The 17,305-nt window shown below is 40.9% G+C and overlaps 1 protein-coding gene and 1 long non-coding RNA gene across 2 annotated transcripts; one reads left to right on the forward strand and one right to left on the reverse strand.

The window, feature by feature from the left end:
* The first annotated feature begins 212 nt into the window (after positions 1–212).
* On the forward strand, positions 213–2,889 carry LOC107769094 (aminopeptidase P2-like). Its single transcript, XM_075240103.1, has 6 exons — positions 213–249; positions 582–663; positions 971–1,024; positions 1,170–1,371; positions 2,484–2,592; positions 2,684–2,889. Exons 1-6 carry the CDS (start codon positions 213–215, stop codon positions 2,872–2,874), a joined length of 675 nt encoding a protein of 224 aa, XP_075096204.1. The 3' UTR covers positions 2,875–2,889.
* Positions 2,890–3,225: 336 nt separating this feature from the next.
* Positions 3,226–4,978, reverse strand: LOC142174760 (uncharacterized). Its single transcript, XR_012703815.1, has 3 exons — positions 4,694–4,978; positions 4,484–4,546; positions 3,226–3,557 (listed from the first exon to the last, which is right to left on the reverse strand). It is a non-coding gene; the product is annotated as an uncharacterized LOC142174760 (long non-coding RNA).
* Positions 4,979–17,305: the final 12,327 nt, after the last annotated feature.

The following is a 17,305-nucleotide window of genomic DNA, read 5'->3' on the forward strand; positions in this document are numbered from 1 at the left end:
TTTTTAAAGGGGTAAAAAAGACGAACGATATTTTGCTAAGGGGCTTCGTACTTTTAATATTATATATATATATATATATATATTTTTTTTCTAAAGTTTAAAATTTTTTGTCAATCCCTTAATTACATATTCCTAGCTCTACTCAGCTTCCCTCTCAAATAAAATCTCAAAATATCGCTGGTTTCCTAGCTCTACTCAGCTTAAAGAAATCAATGGAGCTCCCAAAGAAATCAATGAAGAAGATTGAAGGTGGTAGCCCTAGTTCTAATGTTACATTCACTACTCCCGAAACCACTCTTTCTATGCCTATATTTACTCCTAGCCCGGAAGTACAATCTGGGATAATAATTTTCTCTACTCTATCTTTTTAATTTTCTCCCATTTTGGATGTTAATTAAAACGAAAAGGCTGCTAGATTTGGAGGCCAGAATGGTACAAGTATTGGAAAAGTTTATAGACTTGGAAAAACGAGGGGAATAAATTTTAACTTCTGACCGCAATTTTGTATTGTGGTATGATTTTATATACTTTTTATTTATCTTTAATTTTGTGATTTAATTCTTTATATTAATTATTGTAAGGTAATGAAGTGTTTCTTGGCGATCTTGTTGTTCCTAATATTTCTTGTTTTGATCATAGGACTTTCTTCAAAAAAGAAGGCAGGTTCAAGAGATGGAGCTCCTCCTCTAGCTACGTAGGGGGGCGGTCAACTTGATGCGGGAGAGGCATGAGTGCAGTTCGATTTTGTGGTGTATTCGTTTGTAGTGAGTAGGGCCTCTTTCTCGTTGATCAGTTCGCCTCCGCTTACGGCAGTTTTGTCAACGAACGCGTCTCGGGCCGGATTGACTAACCTAACCCACCCTTAAGGAGGCTTTTCCATAGTCAATGAATCTGTAGTTTTTTGTTTCAGCATAGATGCTACTTGATAGTTTGTAAAGAATGTATAATGCTTCATTTTAACTTTTTTCAGATGTATGGATGCTTTCTCTGATGGAGTGATATTCAATTTTCTTAATGGATTTATGTGCACTAAAATTTTAGATCACTTTTTTTGAGATATTGATGAGAAGAAATGTCTGAATCACCATAAAATGATCAGTGACATGCTAGTTAGGTGCAGAATTGTTCACATGCTGGTATTCTTTCCAGTAATTTTCATAACTACTAAGGTTTTATGTTGGTTTGAGTGCCAATGGTGCTATAATTCATTACAAGCCAGAGCCAGATAGTTGTAGCGTTGTGGATGGGAAGGAACTCTTCCTCTTAGACAGTGGAGGCCAATATATTGATGGAACGACTGACATTACTAGGACAGTGCATTTCGGTGAACCATCTGCAAGAGAGAGAGAATGTTTCACCCGAGTACTACAGGTAAACTATACCTTTCTGTCAGCAATGGTACATATGTTATACTTACGACAGGAATATGGTAGAGTTTTTCTGGAATAGGATTATTCTTCAATTTAAATCCTTACTAATAGGAAATGTAAGGTTGTTCAATGCTGATCGGAGGACTTACATTTCAAGCATCTAATTATAAAGAAAATAAAGGGAATGAGAACCTAAATTGGAGCTGCCTAATGCTTTCTCCTTTTTTTCCTTTCTAAATTGGTAAGCAGTATTGATGTCAAAAGCAGCACCAAGAAAATGTTGTGGTTACATCCCAAAAGTTGGAAGATGGGAGCAAGAAAAAAGAACCTAACAGCCTAATGCTTTCTCTCTGGGGGTGCAGCGTCTCCCTCTTAAGCCCTAACTTTGTTCTATTTACAGATATTGCGTAAGGACATTTTTGTAAACCAGAAAATTTTCAGCTGATGCGTAGGTGCCATAGTTGTAATTTTTTGCTGAAAAATCTCCTCTGATGGACACCAACACGGGCTTCCTTCAGCTTTGCTCATGTTTGAGTATTTTGACCATGTCTTCCGGCCGGAGTGTCCAAATGGTGAACCGTGTCATTTCTTGGAAACTAGACTTCATGAGCTATGATATAACCAATTTTCACGCTCAACTCTTTATGGATAATTTCCAGCATATCCGTGAAATAGAATTAAAATCCATCTTGTTTATAGCATATTTCACAGAAGCTCTTTTCTTCCCTCATTGGCAGATTTAACAAAATAAAGGTTTCATAAGCAAAGATTGTTGTGGAATCAAGTTGGTTACCATTTCAAAAAAAGATACAGTAGTTTCTGATTCCCCCGAACTTAAGGTTCAATTATGAGTAACCGATCAACTAATGTAGTGAAACAGTGAAAGGAACCTATAAAGTACCTCAAAATCTTAGGTAACTTAAGTAATTGATTTTGTCCATATAAAATCAACTCATTACATTACTTTCAAGTCTCCATTTCAAATGTTACCCTTTGAAGCACATGCCTTGAGGTTGTATTCTTGGTATTCTTTGGTAGCCCATTTCGCTGCATTGCTAGATAAGAGCTTCTATAATTGTTTAGATGGGTTGTAGTTGATTAAAATATTTTCAGGGTCACATAGCACTTGACCAAGCAGTTTTCCCTGAGAATACCCCTGGTTTCGTGTTGGATGCATTTGCACGGTCTTCCCTATGGAAGGTTGGCCTTGATTACCGGCATGGTAAGCGTGCTCAAGTTCTGTGTTCTTATGGTATTAGGAGGTTTTAGTAACTTGGAGTATTTCCTTTACACGTGCTCGTTATTTCCTCTAGGAACTGGGCATGGTGTAGGAGCTGCACTAAATGTTCATGAAGGCCCACATAGCATTAGTTTCCGCTTTGGAAATATGACTCCCTTATTGAGAGGAATGATTGTCAGCAATGAACCCGGTTACTATGAAGACCATCAATTTGGCATTCGAATTGAGGTACTCTCCCCATTTCTCCATATTCCGTACCTATAAAGAATAGAAAGCTATTTTCTTTTTGTTTTTACAATCATGAGTATCTCTAGTATGTTTTAATTTTTTTTACTAATTTGACTCGATAAATGGGTTCCTAGTGAAGCTTCTCTTCCTTTTCCCTTAGGGGAAGTTCTCTATTCACCTTCTAGTAGATCAGCTGCTAAATTTTGATGTTAAAACCTCCATAGGTATATAAGTTAAAGCATATGAGTGAGTACACTTCCTTATTTTCTGTCATGACCCATTTTCTAAACAAGCCGGGACTGGCACTCGATCACTAAACCTGACCGAGCGAATCATCTCTGCTGATCAAATCTATTATAACTTCAAACTTTATATGCAACAAGTTAATACTCCAACCAAATACTTTTGATTAATGTAAATATTTAAATAAATCAAATCCAAAACTTTATACGTACTAACTACCAAATTTATGCTAAATTATTATAAATAAAAAAAAACATCTAAATCTTAACCCATTGACTATGTCTATGAAGCCTCTACTGATAAACTGACGCACTGCTCAGGACATGAGATTTCCTGGCCAGGTCTCTAAATAAACAAAGAAATAGCTAAATAAAAATGACTCTAAGAATACTCCACGAACAAAAGCGGAGCTCACCAATATCATTGGAAGGGAAGGAAATCCTAACTCGTAACCTGCTCGCCTGCAAATCCAGTTCCTATGTTGTACCGCAGACCAACGTAGGTTCCCAAAAGAGAACGTCAGTATCATCCACTATACTCAGTGAGTCTCAACAACAGGGGGAGAAACTTTAATAACATATACGTTACAAGCAAAGGTTCTAAATGCATGTAAAACATAAAGCTTATAAAAATAATTCTAAAATAATTGCATAATAGCAATTTATGAATATTCTAAAAGAAATTCTTTTCCTTTTTCTTTCTTTGAAAAAAAAAATACTTCACTTTATACTTTGGGAGTTCCAACTATCCTGACTTAATTCTATCTCAGTCACCGTGTGATCGGCACGGGTTTGATCCCAACCTGATCGAATAGGCCCAATCCACGAGGTGCCACTCGCTTCATGGTTCTCAGCGCTCATGTATCATACCTTAGCATGGCTAAGTAAATTCTCAGCAAAGAGACCCTCGGCTCGTATGCTCCCTACTTTGGCACAAGTAGTTTCAGGAAGTCAACGCCTTGGTCAGGACCCTCGGCCTGGACGATGACCCCTTCTCAGAATAAAGGATACTCCCAAAAATCTTTTCTTTCTAAAACTTATTCTTGTGACTTTTCAAGTCTAAATCTTTTCTTTATAGAACATTATGTACATGCTCATATTGGTGTCCTTAAATGTAAAACATGGCATAAGAATGAAATAAACATATAAAAATATTTTCAAAGATTCTCTTCTTCATAATTTTCAACATGAAAATAACATATAAGAACAACACAAAAATCTGAAAATTTAAGCACATATAGCGTAATAGATCATCTAAACTTTTGCTAGAACAAATTCTACATTAATGGGTACTCACTCGCTCTAATTAAATAAAGATAAACTCTTTTAAGCAATTCATCAAACACCTTGTATGCGTGCTTTTGTGAGTTAAACCACTTTAGTAAAGGGTTATATCAACTCACCTCAAAACTCCTTGAGCCAATACGTAGACCCCAGTCCAATTGACACCAGTCAAACAATCGATTCTACAACAACCGGTGTATTTTGATCAATTTTAAAGTACTACACCTAATTATGAAATTTATTGATGATATAGAGGAAGAAGAGATTTAGCTATTCAATTCTTACCTATTACTACTGTAGGGTAATTGACAATAAGAGATTTTACATACCTGAGTTCAAGAATAAGTGAGTTGTGAAGAACCCTAGTATTTTTCGTTGCCTGCATGCTCGGTTTCGTGAGCGAACAGAACTTAGTGTTCTGTTTTTTTCGTGGCCTCTGCTTTCTGCTTTTCACGATGGAAGTTTTTTGGTTAAGGCTTCACGAGCCTTTGTCTTTTTAGTGCCCATTTTATGGTTTGTTTTTAGGCCCTTTTCCCTTTTTCTTTTTTGTAACTAATAATTAATGATACCCACCTTTAATAAATAATAATATTTTCCTAATTGTATATCCAATTATTTATGAGTGTGTGTGTATATATTCACTATTAACAAGAAAAATAATAATAATAATTTAATTCTATAATTAGTGTATCTTGAATTAGTGTATCTTGAAACTATTATAAATTTGAGGAGTGTTACATTTTCTGTTGGAACCTGAAAAAGTATTTGAGGAACTTTAGAGCTCATAGGTTGCTAAAATTTCCGGTCAAGTTTCTTATTAAAGCTGAAGAAGGAAGTTCGTTAAATTCTGATGTTATAATCTCCATCTTGGTAAAAGCGGAATATGACACAGAAAAAAACGTGATTTTTCCTGTAAAAACTTGAAGTGTATAAGCAGCATGTTGAGCTTCTTTTCTGCATGAACTCTCACTTGATTTGATCAGTTAGGATGGTATGCTGTTCTTTGATGCTCTATTGGCATCAGTGTACTATTCTCTTTGGCTCACAATGTAATCATGTTTATCCTTTCCATACCTAATTTCTTTACCTTAATGCAGGTTATGTCATAAAAGGTTCCTCTGGTTTTTATTATGTAGTCTGATTTTTACTCTTTCTTGTTATCCAGAATCTTCTTTCCGTCAAAGAGGATAGTTTGATGACAGCCATGTGGTGGCGGTCCTTCATCTCAAATGATGTGATGGTAACATGCGTCGTGCCGCGACGTTAAATCAGGCGCTTTTTGGGAGGCAACCCATGTGTTTTTCTTCTTGTTTTCTTTGATTTTATTTGTAGAATAGGATTGATTTTGGAATAACTGTTTTTGAGATGTTACAGAGTTGTATTGATGCAGTGCAGGACATAGTGGAAAAAAGTGCTAGGTCTCTAAAGTTGCCAGTGTGGCCGTACTACATTCTGTGTGGACCGCACTGGTGAAGGGTGAATTGTGACCTCTCTGAAGTTTGCCACTGCGGTCGCACTACATTTTGTGCGGTCCGTAGTGGACCAGTGCGGCCGCAGTCCATTTTGTGCGGACCGCAGTGGGTTACTTGGTCAAGCTTGAAAATAGAAGTGTAGTGCGGACCGCACTGGTTGGTGAGACTGGGCCCCAGGTCCTTTTCTATAAATAGGGCCTGAGGCCCTCTTTTTACTCTTTTTGCACTTTTGAATCTCAGAGCCTAAAACACTGTTCATCTTCCTATCTACTCGTAACTAACAGCTTAGTACCATCATTCCTCATTTCATCTCATAGATGGTAACATCACACTCCTTTTTACAACGTAGAGGCCGAAATGCCAATGCTAATCCTAATGGAGAAATTCCAGACCTTCCTTCGCCACCTCCAAGAGTGGCTCCAAGAGTGCTTTCGAATCAAGGTTATGCAAGTGCTATTGTCCCACCCCGAATCCGAGCGGGCAATTTTCAAATAACCAATGTGATGTTGATCTTGCTCGAGCAACGTGGGCATTTCACGGGCACCGCAAATCAAAATGCTTACAAGCATCTCAAGGGGTTCGTGGATACATGTTGGGGGAGCAAGCAAACCAATGTGTCCGATGATTCTCTCCGGTTGAGGCTTTTCCCATTTTCACTTAGAGGGAAGGCGTTGGATTGGCTCGAGCGACTCCCCAACCATTCTATCACTACTTGGGATGAGTTGGCGAACAAGTTCATTGCAAAATGTTTCTCACCGGGATATATGGCGGCATTGAGGGACGAGATATTGGATTTCAAGCAAGAGCCCACGGAACCTCTGCATGAAATTTGGGAGCGGTATAGAGCAATGGTGAAAGAATGCCCCAACGATGATATGACCGAGGCGATTATCCAACAAACTTTCTACCGGGGCATCAACACCATAAATCAATGCATTGTGAACCAATTAGCAGGGGGCAATTTTATGAAGTTGCCATATAGTGAGGCATGTGACATTCTTGACGAGATGGCTGACACTTCTTTGGTTTGGCAAACTAGAGCCAATGTGCCTCAAGGTGACCCCACGGTCATTCATTTGCACAAGGAATTGCATGATCATGGTCAAGCTATAGCTGAGATTACAACTACTATGAACCAATTGGCAAAGGCACAGTTACAACAAGTTCAAAACCCTCGCCAAGTTAATGCTATGGAAGGTGTCAATATGCTTGTTAACAAAAGAAGGCAACGAGGACAACAAAACCAAGGGAATTCTGAGCAATTTGACAATGATTGTGGTGGATTTTAAAGTGATTGTTATGATGAGCAAAACAAAGAGGTTCAATATGTGAATAACTATCAAGGCCAAATGGGCAACTCTTTACACAAACAACAATGGCGACCCCAAGGCAATTGGGGCAATCAACAACAAAGAAATGGTAATTGAAGGAACAACAACCAAAACAACAACTAGGGCAATCAGAACAACAACCAGGGCAACCAAGGCAATTGGAATGGTAATAAAAACAATTGGGGTGGCAACAATAAGGCAGGTGGAACAATGAAAACCATGGAAACCGGGGGCAAGGCTTTCAAAGGCCCCCAATGTACCAATAACCGAACAATCAGCCTCCATTTCCATCTCAAGGTTCTAGTTCTTCAGGCAATGATATGGGTAGAATCGAAATGATGTTCGAACAAATGATGAAGAAGAACCAAAATTTCGATGCTCAGTTGGCTTTCTATAATACCTCTATCTGAAACTTGGAGGTGCAATTAGGCCAAGTCTCTCAGTCTTTAAACACTCGCCCTAAGGGTGCTCTACCAAGTGATACGATAGTGAACCTGAAGGGTGGGAACAACCATGTCATGGCAGTAACAACAAGAAGTAGGAGAGGAGGTGATGTGAATGCCTCAAAACAAAAGCAAGTTTTGGATGAAGATGTTGAGTTGCAAGACGATGTAGTACCTTTGGCATTCTGAAGATGTGATTGATGACAATGTGACCAATGAAGTGAGGATTAACATTAATGAGGCCGAGGTGGAAACTCAAGATACCGTGAACCCGTTTAGGGAATACGTGATTGACATGCCCGAGCAGGTTGTGCCCAAAGCCAAGGCACCTTTGCCTAGGCCACCTCCACCTTATCCTTAAGGGCTAGCAAAGCAAAAAAGTGAAAACCAGTTCAAAAAGTTCATTGACATGATGAAAAGCCTTTCTATCAACATGCCTTTGGTGGAGGCACTTGAACAAATGCCGGGATATGCCAAGTTTATAAAGGATTTGGTGATGAAGAAGCAGTCTATGGATTGTGAAACATTGAAAATGACTCACCAGGTCAGTGCTATCGTACATTCAATGGCCCCGAAACTTGAGGAACCCGGAGCTTTTACCATCCCTTGCACTATTGAGAGTGCGGATTTTGCCAAGGCCCTATGTGATTTGGGGGCTAGTATTAATTTGATACCTTATTCTGTCTTCAAGACTTTGGGAATTGGGCAACCTAGGCCAACCTCCATGAGACTACAAATGGCGGATCGATCGATGAAGCGACCTTTGGGCATCATTGATGATGTGCTTGTCCGGGTGGACAAATTCATATTGCCGGCTGACTTTGTCATTTTGGACTGTGAAATGGATTATGAAGTCCCAATCATTCTAGGGAGGCCTTTCCTTGCAATGGGGAAGGCATTGGTTGATGCTGAAGCGGGTGAGCTCACTTTCTGAGTGGGAGATGAAAAGGTCGTCTTTCATGTTTGCAAATCTATGAAGCAACCAAATAGCACCAAGGTGTGCTCGTTTGTAGACCTTGTCACAGCTGTGATGTGGATAACACCAGTGATATGATCAATGTGGAGGATCACCTTGAGGCCGTTCTATTAAATCTTGATGTTAATGATGATACAAGCAGAGTGGAGTGCGTGAATACCCTACATGGGATGGTCTCTTATTCTTATGAGCCGAGAAAACTGTCTTTAGATCTTGAAAACCGGAAAACTCCACCAACAAAACCATCAATTGAGTAGCCTCCGGTGTTGGAGTTGAAACCACTGCCTCCACACCTCAGGTATGAGTTCTTAGGCTCAAATTCTAATGTAGCAGTTATTCTTTCTTCTTGCCTAACTAACATGCAGGTTGAGGCCACATTGGCGGTGCTTCAAAAGCGGAAAAGGGCAATTGGATGGACTTTGGCTGACATTCGGGGAATAAGCCCCTCATTCTGTATTCACAAAATTATCTTGGAGGATGATGCAAATCCTTCCTTGGAGCATCAAAGAAGATTGAACGAGGCAATGCAAGAAGTGGTAAAAAAGGAGGTGATCAAGTGGTTGGATGCTGGGGTTGTATACCCCATCTCTGATAGCTCGTGGACTTCTCCGATGCAACGTGTACCGAAGAAGGGTGGCATGACCACGGTTACAAATTCCCAGAATGAGTTGATTCCTACCAGAATCGTCATAGGTTGGAGGGTTTGCATGGACTACCGCAAATTGAACAAAGTGACCCGCAAGGATCACTTTCCCTTGCCCTTCCTTGATAAGATGCTAGACTAACTTGCTGGGCGTGCTTTTTATTGCTTCTTGGAGGGATACTCTGGCTATAATCAAATCTTGATTGCTCCGGAAGACCAAGAAAAGACCACATTCACTTGTCCGTATGACACCTTTGATTTCTCTCGTATGCCTTTTGGGTTGTGTAATGCACATGCTACATTTCAACGGTGTATAATGGCCATTTTCATAATATGGTGGAAGACATTTTGGAGGTGTTCATGGACGACTTTAGCGTTGTGTGGGATTCATTTGATGATTGCTTGAAGAATCTTGATAGAGTTTTGGCTCGGTGTGAAGAAACCAATCTTGTTCTCAATTGGGAGAAATGCCACTTTATGGTGGAAGAAGGAATTGTTCTTGGGCATAAAATTTCGAAGCATGGTAGTGAGGTAGATAAAGTAAATATCGATGTGATTTCAAGGCTCCCTCCCCCTACCACTGTCAAGGGAGTTAGAAGTTTTCTTGGGCATGCGGGGTTCTACCGGAGATTCATCAAAGACTTTTCGAAGGTAGTTAACCCCTTGTGCAAGTTGTTGGAAAAAGATGCTAAGTTCTGTTTGATAAAAAATGTATGGAGCCCTTTGAACTTCTCAAGCATAAGTTGACCACCACTCCTATCATTACTGCACCTAATTGGAGCTTTCCATTTAAGCTCATGTGTGATGCTAGCGACGTTGCGGTTAGGGTGGTTTTGCGTCAACGTGTGAACAAAATGTTTCATCCGGTGTACTATACGAGCAAGACAATGAATGATGCTCAAGTGAACTACACGGTGACCGAGAAGGAAATTTTGGCTATTATGTTTGCTACGGAAAAATTCCGACTGTATCTTATGGGTGCTAAGGTTATAATTCATACCGACCATGCTGCACTCCGGTATTTGATGATGAAGAAAGATTCCAAAGCTAGACTGATGCGATAAGTCTTGTTACTTCAAGAGTTCGATTTGGAGATTTTGGACCGGAAGGGTAGTGAGAACCAAGTGGCGGACCACTTGTCCCTATTGGAGGAGGAGGGGAGGCCTTGTGACGGCCTAAAGATCAATGACTCATTTCCCGACGAACAACTCCTTTCGGTGTCAGTGAATGATATGCCATGGTTTGCCGATGTTGCTAATTTCATTGTGACTGGTATAATCTCATGTGAGCTCTCTTCCAACCAAAGGAACAAGCTCAAGTGGGATAGTATGGGTTTCTATTGGTATGAACCGTACTTGTTCAAGATTTGCACGGATGGTGTGATTCTAAGGTGTGTCCTGGAGGAGGAACAATTGAGTATCTTAGAGGGTTGCCATTCCTCACCCTATGATGGCCATCATGGTGGGGTGAGAACCGTCTCGAATGTTCTTAGTTGTGGGTTCTATTGGCCAACTTTGTTCAAAAATGCATGTGATTTTGTGAAGAGGTGTGACGAATGCCAAAGAGCGGGTGGAATTTCTAAAAGGGTTGAGATTCCTCTCAATACCATTCTTGAAGTGGATATCTTTGATGTATGGGGCATTTATTCCATGGGTCCATTTTTTAGCTCTTGTGGGAATACTTACATTCTTGTGGCGGTCGACTCTGTCTGAAAGTGGGTTGAAACCGTGGCTTTGCCTAACAATAAAGCCCGGAGTGTTGTTGTATTTCTCAAGAAAAGCATTTTCACAAGGTTTGGCACTCCTCGTGCGATTATTAGTGATGGGGGGTATCACTTTTGTAATAGAGCTTTTGATTCTTTACTTGCAAAATATGGCGTCAAACACAAAGTCTCTACCCCCTATCATCCTCAAGCTAGTGGTCAAGTGGAAGTCTCCAACAGGGAAATCAAAAGTATATTGTCAAAGACGGTCAATGCTAATAGGACCGATTGATCAAAGAAGTTGGATGACACTCTATGGGCTTATCAGACTGCTTACAAGACTCCGATTGGTATGTCTCCGTATCGGTTAGTGTTTGGGAAAGCTTGCCATCTACCGGTTGAGTAAGAGCACAAGGCCATGTGGGCTTTGAGGAAGTTGAATCTTAAATGGGATGTTGCAGCCAATCTTCGTGGGGAGCAGCTCAGTGAACTTGATGAATTCAGATTCCATGCCTACTCCAGTTCGTCCTTATATAAGGACAAGATGAAGTACCTTCATGATAAATATGCTCGTGGGAAGGAGTTCTAAGTAGGTGATTTGGTTCTCTTGTTCAACTCTCGGTTACGTTTTCTTATGGGAAAACTTAAATCAAAATGAAGTGGGCCCCGTTTAAAGTTGTGTTGGTGACCCCTTTTGGTGCTATTGATTTAAAGAACAAAAACGGTGAAGTCTTCAGAGTTAATGGGCACCGGGTCAAGCATTATCTTGGATAGTTTGATGACAGCCATGTGGTGGCGGTCCTTCATCTCAAATGATGTGATGGTAACATGCGTCGTGCCGCGACGTTAAATCAGGCGCTTCTTGGGAGGCAACCCATGTGTTTTTCTTCTTGTTTTCTTTGATTTTATTTGTAGAATAGGATTGATTTTGGGATAACTGTTTTTGAGATGTTACAGAGTTGTATTGATGCAGTGCAGGACATAGTGGAAAAAAGTGCTAGGTCTCTAAAGTTGCCAGTGTGGCCGTACTACATTCTGTGTGGACCGCACTGGTGAAGGGTGAATTGTGACCTCTCTGAAGTTTGCCACTGCGGTCGCACTACATTTTGTGCGGTCCGCAGTGGACCACTGCGGCCGCAGTCCATTTTGTGCAGACCGCAGTGGGTTACTTGGTCAAGCTTGAAAATAGCAGTGTAGTGCGGACCGTGGTCCATTTTGTGCGGTCCGCATTGGTTGGTGAGACTGGGCCCCAGGTCCTTTTCTATAAATAGGGCCTGAGGCCTTCCTTTTACTCTTTTTGCAGTTTTGAATCTCAGAGCCTAAAACACTGTTCATCTTCCTATCTACTCGTAACTAACAGCTTAGTACCATCATTCCTCATTTCATCTCATAGATGGTAACAACACACTCCTTTTTACTTGTTTAATTTTGTTAAGTTCATTTAATTTTTGTTTTTTCTTGCTCCCCTTTCTTTAATTCCCGTATTTATCTTCAATTGCTTAGGTTAGGGTAGTTAAATTTTGGTTTCATGTAGACTTAGTTAGTTGAATACAATGGGTAATCATTTAGAGAGACTACTTAGGTGAACAATTTGACTTAAAGTCAAAAACTCTGAAACCCTAAGTTGTGTTGCTTCTGGGCACTCAGTGCGGACCGTAGTCGATTCTGTGCGGTTCGCGGTGCCCTTGTGCGGTTTGCACTACCATTTTGTGCGGACTGCATTGATGAAATTCTGGGAAGCTAAAATTTGGGCAGTGCGGCTGCACTACATTTTGTGCAGACCGCACTGGCCCCTGTGCGATCGCACTACTGTTTTGCGCGGTCCACACTGTCAAGATACAGAGGGTGGGTAGTCTGAATCCCACCCCTGTGCGGACCGCATTGCCATTTTGTGCGGTTTTCACTGACCCTTATGCGTCCACATACCATTTTGTTCGGTCTGCACTGGGTACTTTCTACAACATTTCTGCAACTTCTCCCTTCTGCAAATTTTCTGCAATTCTGCTTCTTAACTGATTACATAATTGATTACACTGAGACTAACAAGATGACTGAATTATGATTGCAGACCATGGTAAAACAACGAGGCAAAGGATCTAAACAACCCGACAGAGGTGAATCTTCTCGGGGAGGGAAGCATAAAATGATAAAACTTACTCCCCAGGCTAGGCAAAACATCAAAAACATGCGGAAGGCAATAAAAGCAGCTGACAGAGCCTGTGATCAGTCGGGGAGTGAGTACGAGCCTTCCCAGGAGATTTCTTCAGACTCAATACCAATACATGTCCCTAACTGGCCGGGAAGGTTCAGACTAACAAACACTCCTCCACCATCACCCACTGCCCAAACGTCAGTGCAAGTTTCTTCTGGGTCGTCTGAGGGCTCAGCGGCAGGTCGTAGGGAATACTCTACCTCTCCCACAGCTTCAGTATCCGGAGAGGGTGCAATAGGAGGTGAGGAGGAAGTAAGGGATAATGAGGAAGTAGCTGAGGGAGGTGAGCCTCAGGTGGGGGTAATTGTGAGAACTAGAAAGCCGAAGGTTTGGCAAGATAGGTTTGTTAGTGAGGTGGTGTACCATAAATTCCGCGAGTGGTGGCCGGTGAAAAAGTTAATCCTGGAGCGTAGTTTCATTGATAGAGACTTGCTACCTCACAACCCCAATGTGAGGAGGAAATTTAGGACAAGAGTGGGCTGGGAGCATTTCCTAGATGAATGTGTGGACGCCAACGAGCACTTGGTCAAAGAGTTTTACACAAACGCGGCCCACATCAAAAGGGCTCCAAGGTGACCAAGGTGTGCAATTTGTAGGTGTTGTTTGATGGGAAGTCAATAAATGAAAACCTGGGCTTTAATGAGGAGGATGAGACCCTGTACATGGCAAAGATGGAAATGGGCGAGGAGGTCCGTCCATGGCTAGCACAGTACCTAGCAATCCCAGGCACCATACTGGATTGGTTGACTGTAGGCGTCCAGATTCTGAGACGGAGTTTGAACTTTGAGGCACGGGGGTAGGAGACCTTTGTATGTAGCAAGTTGGACCCCACGACACATGAAAACTCCCTCCCTCTCCACCGGGTTATGTCAATGGCTTCTATTATGGCGGGGTACCCCATCAATATGGGGAATGTGATGTCGCGGATTATTACTATTGTGGGTGCCGAGCAAGACAGAAACTACGCTTTCCCCAGTTTCCTCACTGAGTACTTTCGGGATTTGAAAGTGGACAAGAGGCCCTATGACATCAAAGTCAAAGCCAAAGCCCCATTTTCTTGGTAGGGGGATGCCAACCCCAAGAGTAAGAACTTCAAAGGTACAACTACTGCTCCAACTGGCTAGTTTGATGAGCCAGTTGTGGTAGTGTATCCTGCTGAGCCTACCTCCACCTCCACAGACATCCCTCCCGGTCCATCCATATCCTCAGTCATTCCTCCTAGCCCATCCACCTCAGCAGGTCCAGAGATTCCATCTTCCCGGGCCCATCCTATTACTGCCCACCGACTGAGCCAGACACTTCTGAGTATCAACAACTGGATGCAGACTGCCTCATCCAAGTTGTCCACCCTTACTACCACTATAGAGGATCAGTCGGCACCCCTACCAGCACAGGTTCCATAATGGATATAGGATGCTCTCAAGGAGATATTAGAAAACTAAAAGAAAATCCTCGACACTCAGGAGGTGCTCACAAAGGCAGTTGATTCACATAGCTGATAAGTTAGGATTTTAACGTGTTTTATGCCCCTACTTGCTTATGCTTTTAGTATAAATTGCTACAAAATAGTCCCAAAAGGCTCATAGGTTGTGCTTGATTGCAGGTTTGAGCGACAAAGTGACGAAATGTCTAAGATCGGCTCAAAAAGGAGTAAAACCTGCTCAAGTATCAAAGACCAAGAAATTCAATAGGAGAAGGCTTAGAGCGGACCGCGCAAAAGTGACTGCGGCTGCACTAGGAGGTTTAGAGACATGGTTATTTAGGCTGAAGTTCACGCGGCCGCGGTAGGATTTTCGCGGTCCGCTGTAAGGCTACCCGACCGCACTACTTATTTGTGCGGTCGGCATCCAGAGATTCAGAGAACCATCATTTTTGGCAAGACCATGCCATGCGGGCCGCGGTCGTCACTGTGGGGTCCGCGCCAAATCCCCTCCGCGGCCGCGCTACTCTTTTACGCGGTCCGCGTCCTCCAGTTCAGAGAGCTTAAAGTTGAAGTCAAAAGAGCTAGCGCGGTCGCGGTTGCCTTTGTGCGGCCCACATTGACCCCGTAGGGGTATTTTTGTCCACTTTTCCAGCCTAATATAAATAGAACATTTTACCATTTTTAGGTCAAGTTTTGTATTCAGAAACGCCGCTGAGCTCGTGTTTGGCACTTTTGCTTCCTATTAACAATAGATTATTGTAGTTTCTTTTTAGTAATTAATTAATATGTTTAGTTCTTTATCTATTTCTTCAGTTTCTTCTTTAATTATGTGTAGCTAAACCCATTAGCTAGGGTTGTGGCTCAACCCTAGTGTGGGTAATTGATGGGTGTTTCCATCTAGGGTTAGATTGATATTGAATGTTTGCTATTTGGGTTGATTTTATATTTTTATTCAAGAATTGGTGGTTGCAAACACTGATTCAAGCTTAGTGGGTTTAACTCTTCTTGAGAAAGAGAATCTATGACACCAAAATTGACCCAACAAGGAATTGGGATGGACCCATGAGAAATGGTAATCCCAATTAACGGGTTAAATCTCGAGATAGTAATCACCCTACTTGAACCCTAGTTGCTTGGTCTCATTGGCCTACCCAATTGGTCTCGAGAGAGTCAATTTGGCAAAATCACTCTCTCTATCGAGAGGTGTGAGAGTGGATGCAATTGTGCAACGGTTATAGCATAATCCCCAAATATGTCAATCTGTCCTTAGTAACATCTACCCGTCAATTAGACACCTAGGTGATGCTACGACCCTAGTGCCCTTCTTCCCATTAATTACAACTTAGCAATATTCTCTTAGCATAATTTAGCTTTAAATTATCTGATTTTACACATGTTTTAGCCTATGGTATATTTTAACTTATTAGCCGCTTTTAATTATTTTAAGAAAGATTCAACGTTATATAAAACGTGTCTTGAACCACGTCACATAAATGCACCCGCAGTCCACAACACATTTTATCTAACGTTATTACGATTTGGATTTGGGTCACATAAATGCGCACCCGAGTCTAGGAAAATAATTTTTAAAATAGCGCGCCTAAAGCAACTACGCACTTTCAAGTTTGCGAGGGCCATGGAAATTCAATTAAATGGCACGCCTCAATTTCTAAGGATTAAAATTAATTAAATGAGGGCCATGCATTTTAAGATTTTATTTGGCATGGCACGCCTCAAATTATTTAAGAAAAAAAAGGTTTGTGTTCAAATTAAAGAGAGCTACGGATATTCTTACTTAAAACTAATTTGAAATTAAGCATCACAACTACACCACGGGAACCGTACCCATAATTGTGATGATTTTGCGAAATTGACATAAATATACAAGCTAAAAAAGCATGTTAAAGCCTCTGCATCATTAATTATGACCAATATTAACACTCTTCAGATGAATAAGGCCCTGTAAACAAAATTCTTTCAGAACTATTACTCCAATTCAAGCTTCAATCTAGGAAAGAATCCCGAACTGCTACAGGGAGCCAACTTTGAACCAAAAAACAAGTAAATAAGCAAGAAGGGTATCAAATATAAAAATATGAGGAGCACCAACTCTTCAAAATAGTAAAGATTCACAGGCGTCAACATAAAATAATTAAATTTAGCATATGCAACAACCATCTATGGAATCAAATGGCCACTGTTCCAAAGCTGCAGGGTATTTATAATTCACAAGTTACCAATTACCCCGTTTCCCCACTTCCTCTTTCCAATTTAATACAATTAGGCATGGCACAAAGAAATCGCTCCTTATAATATTTCTCAAAGATAAACTACCATATATCCATCCGAGTTTTAACCAAAGAAACAGTATCCCCAGAACTCCAGAACCAAGAAAATGTTACATTATCAACAACCAAAATTTTAAGTCAAGAAAACAAATATCCAACAAAGGTATTTCAACTGGTATAAGAGTTTAACATGAACATGGAACCATCTGAAGCTAAATTGAGGTCCAACAATGGTTTTATTATTTGGAACACAAGTATTTCAGCAACATATCTATAAAAAAACAAACGAAAATGGCTACCAATCAAGGAATGAAATTGAGGAAACATGAATAATTCCATACAACTCTCATCCAACCAAATCTAAAATTTTATATTATTCAACCAAATGTAGTACCTGGTTTCAACAAAATATCGAGCTCAACGAAACAGAGGCTGTAGCAGCACATAGCCT

Source organism: Nicotiana tabacum, chromosome 20, assembly GCF_000715075.1.
Source record: "Nicotiana tabacum cultivar K326 chromosome 20, ASM71507v2, whole genome shotgun sequence".
Lineage (NCBI taxonomy): Eukaryota > Viridiplantae > Streptophyta > Magnoliopsida > Solanales > Solanaceae > Nicotiana > Nicotiana tabacum.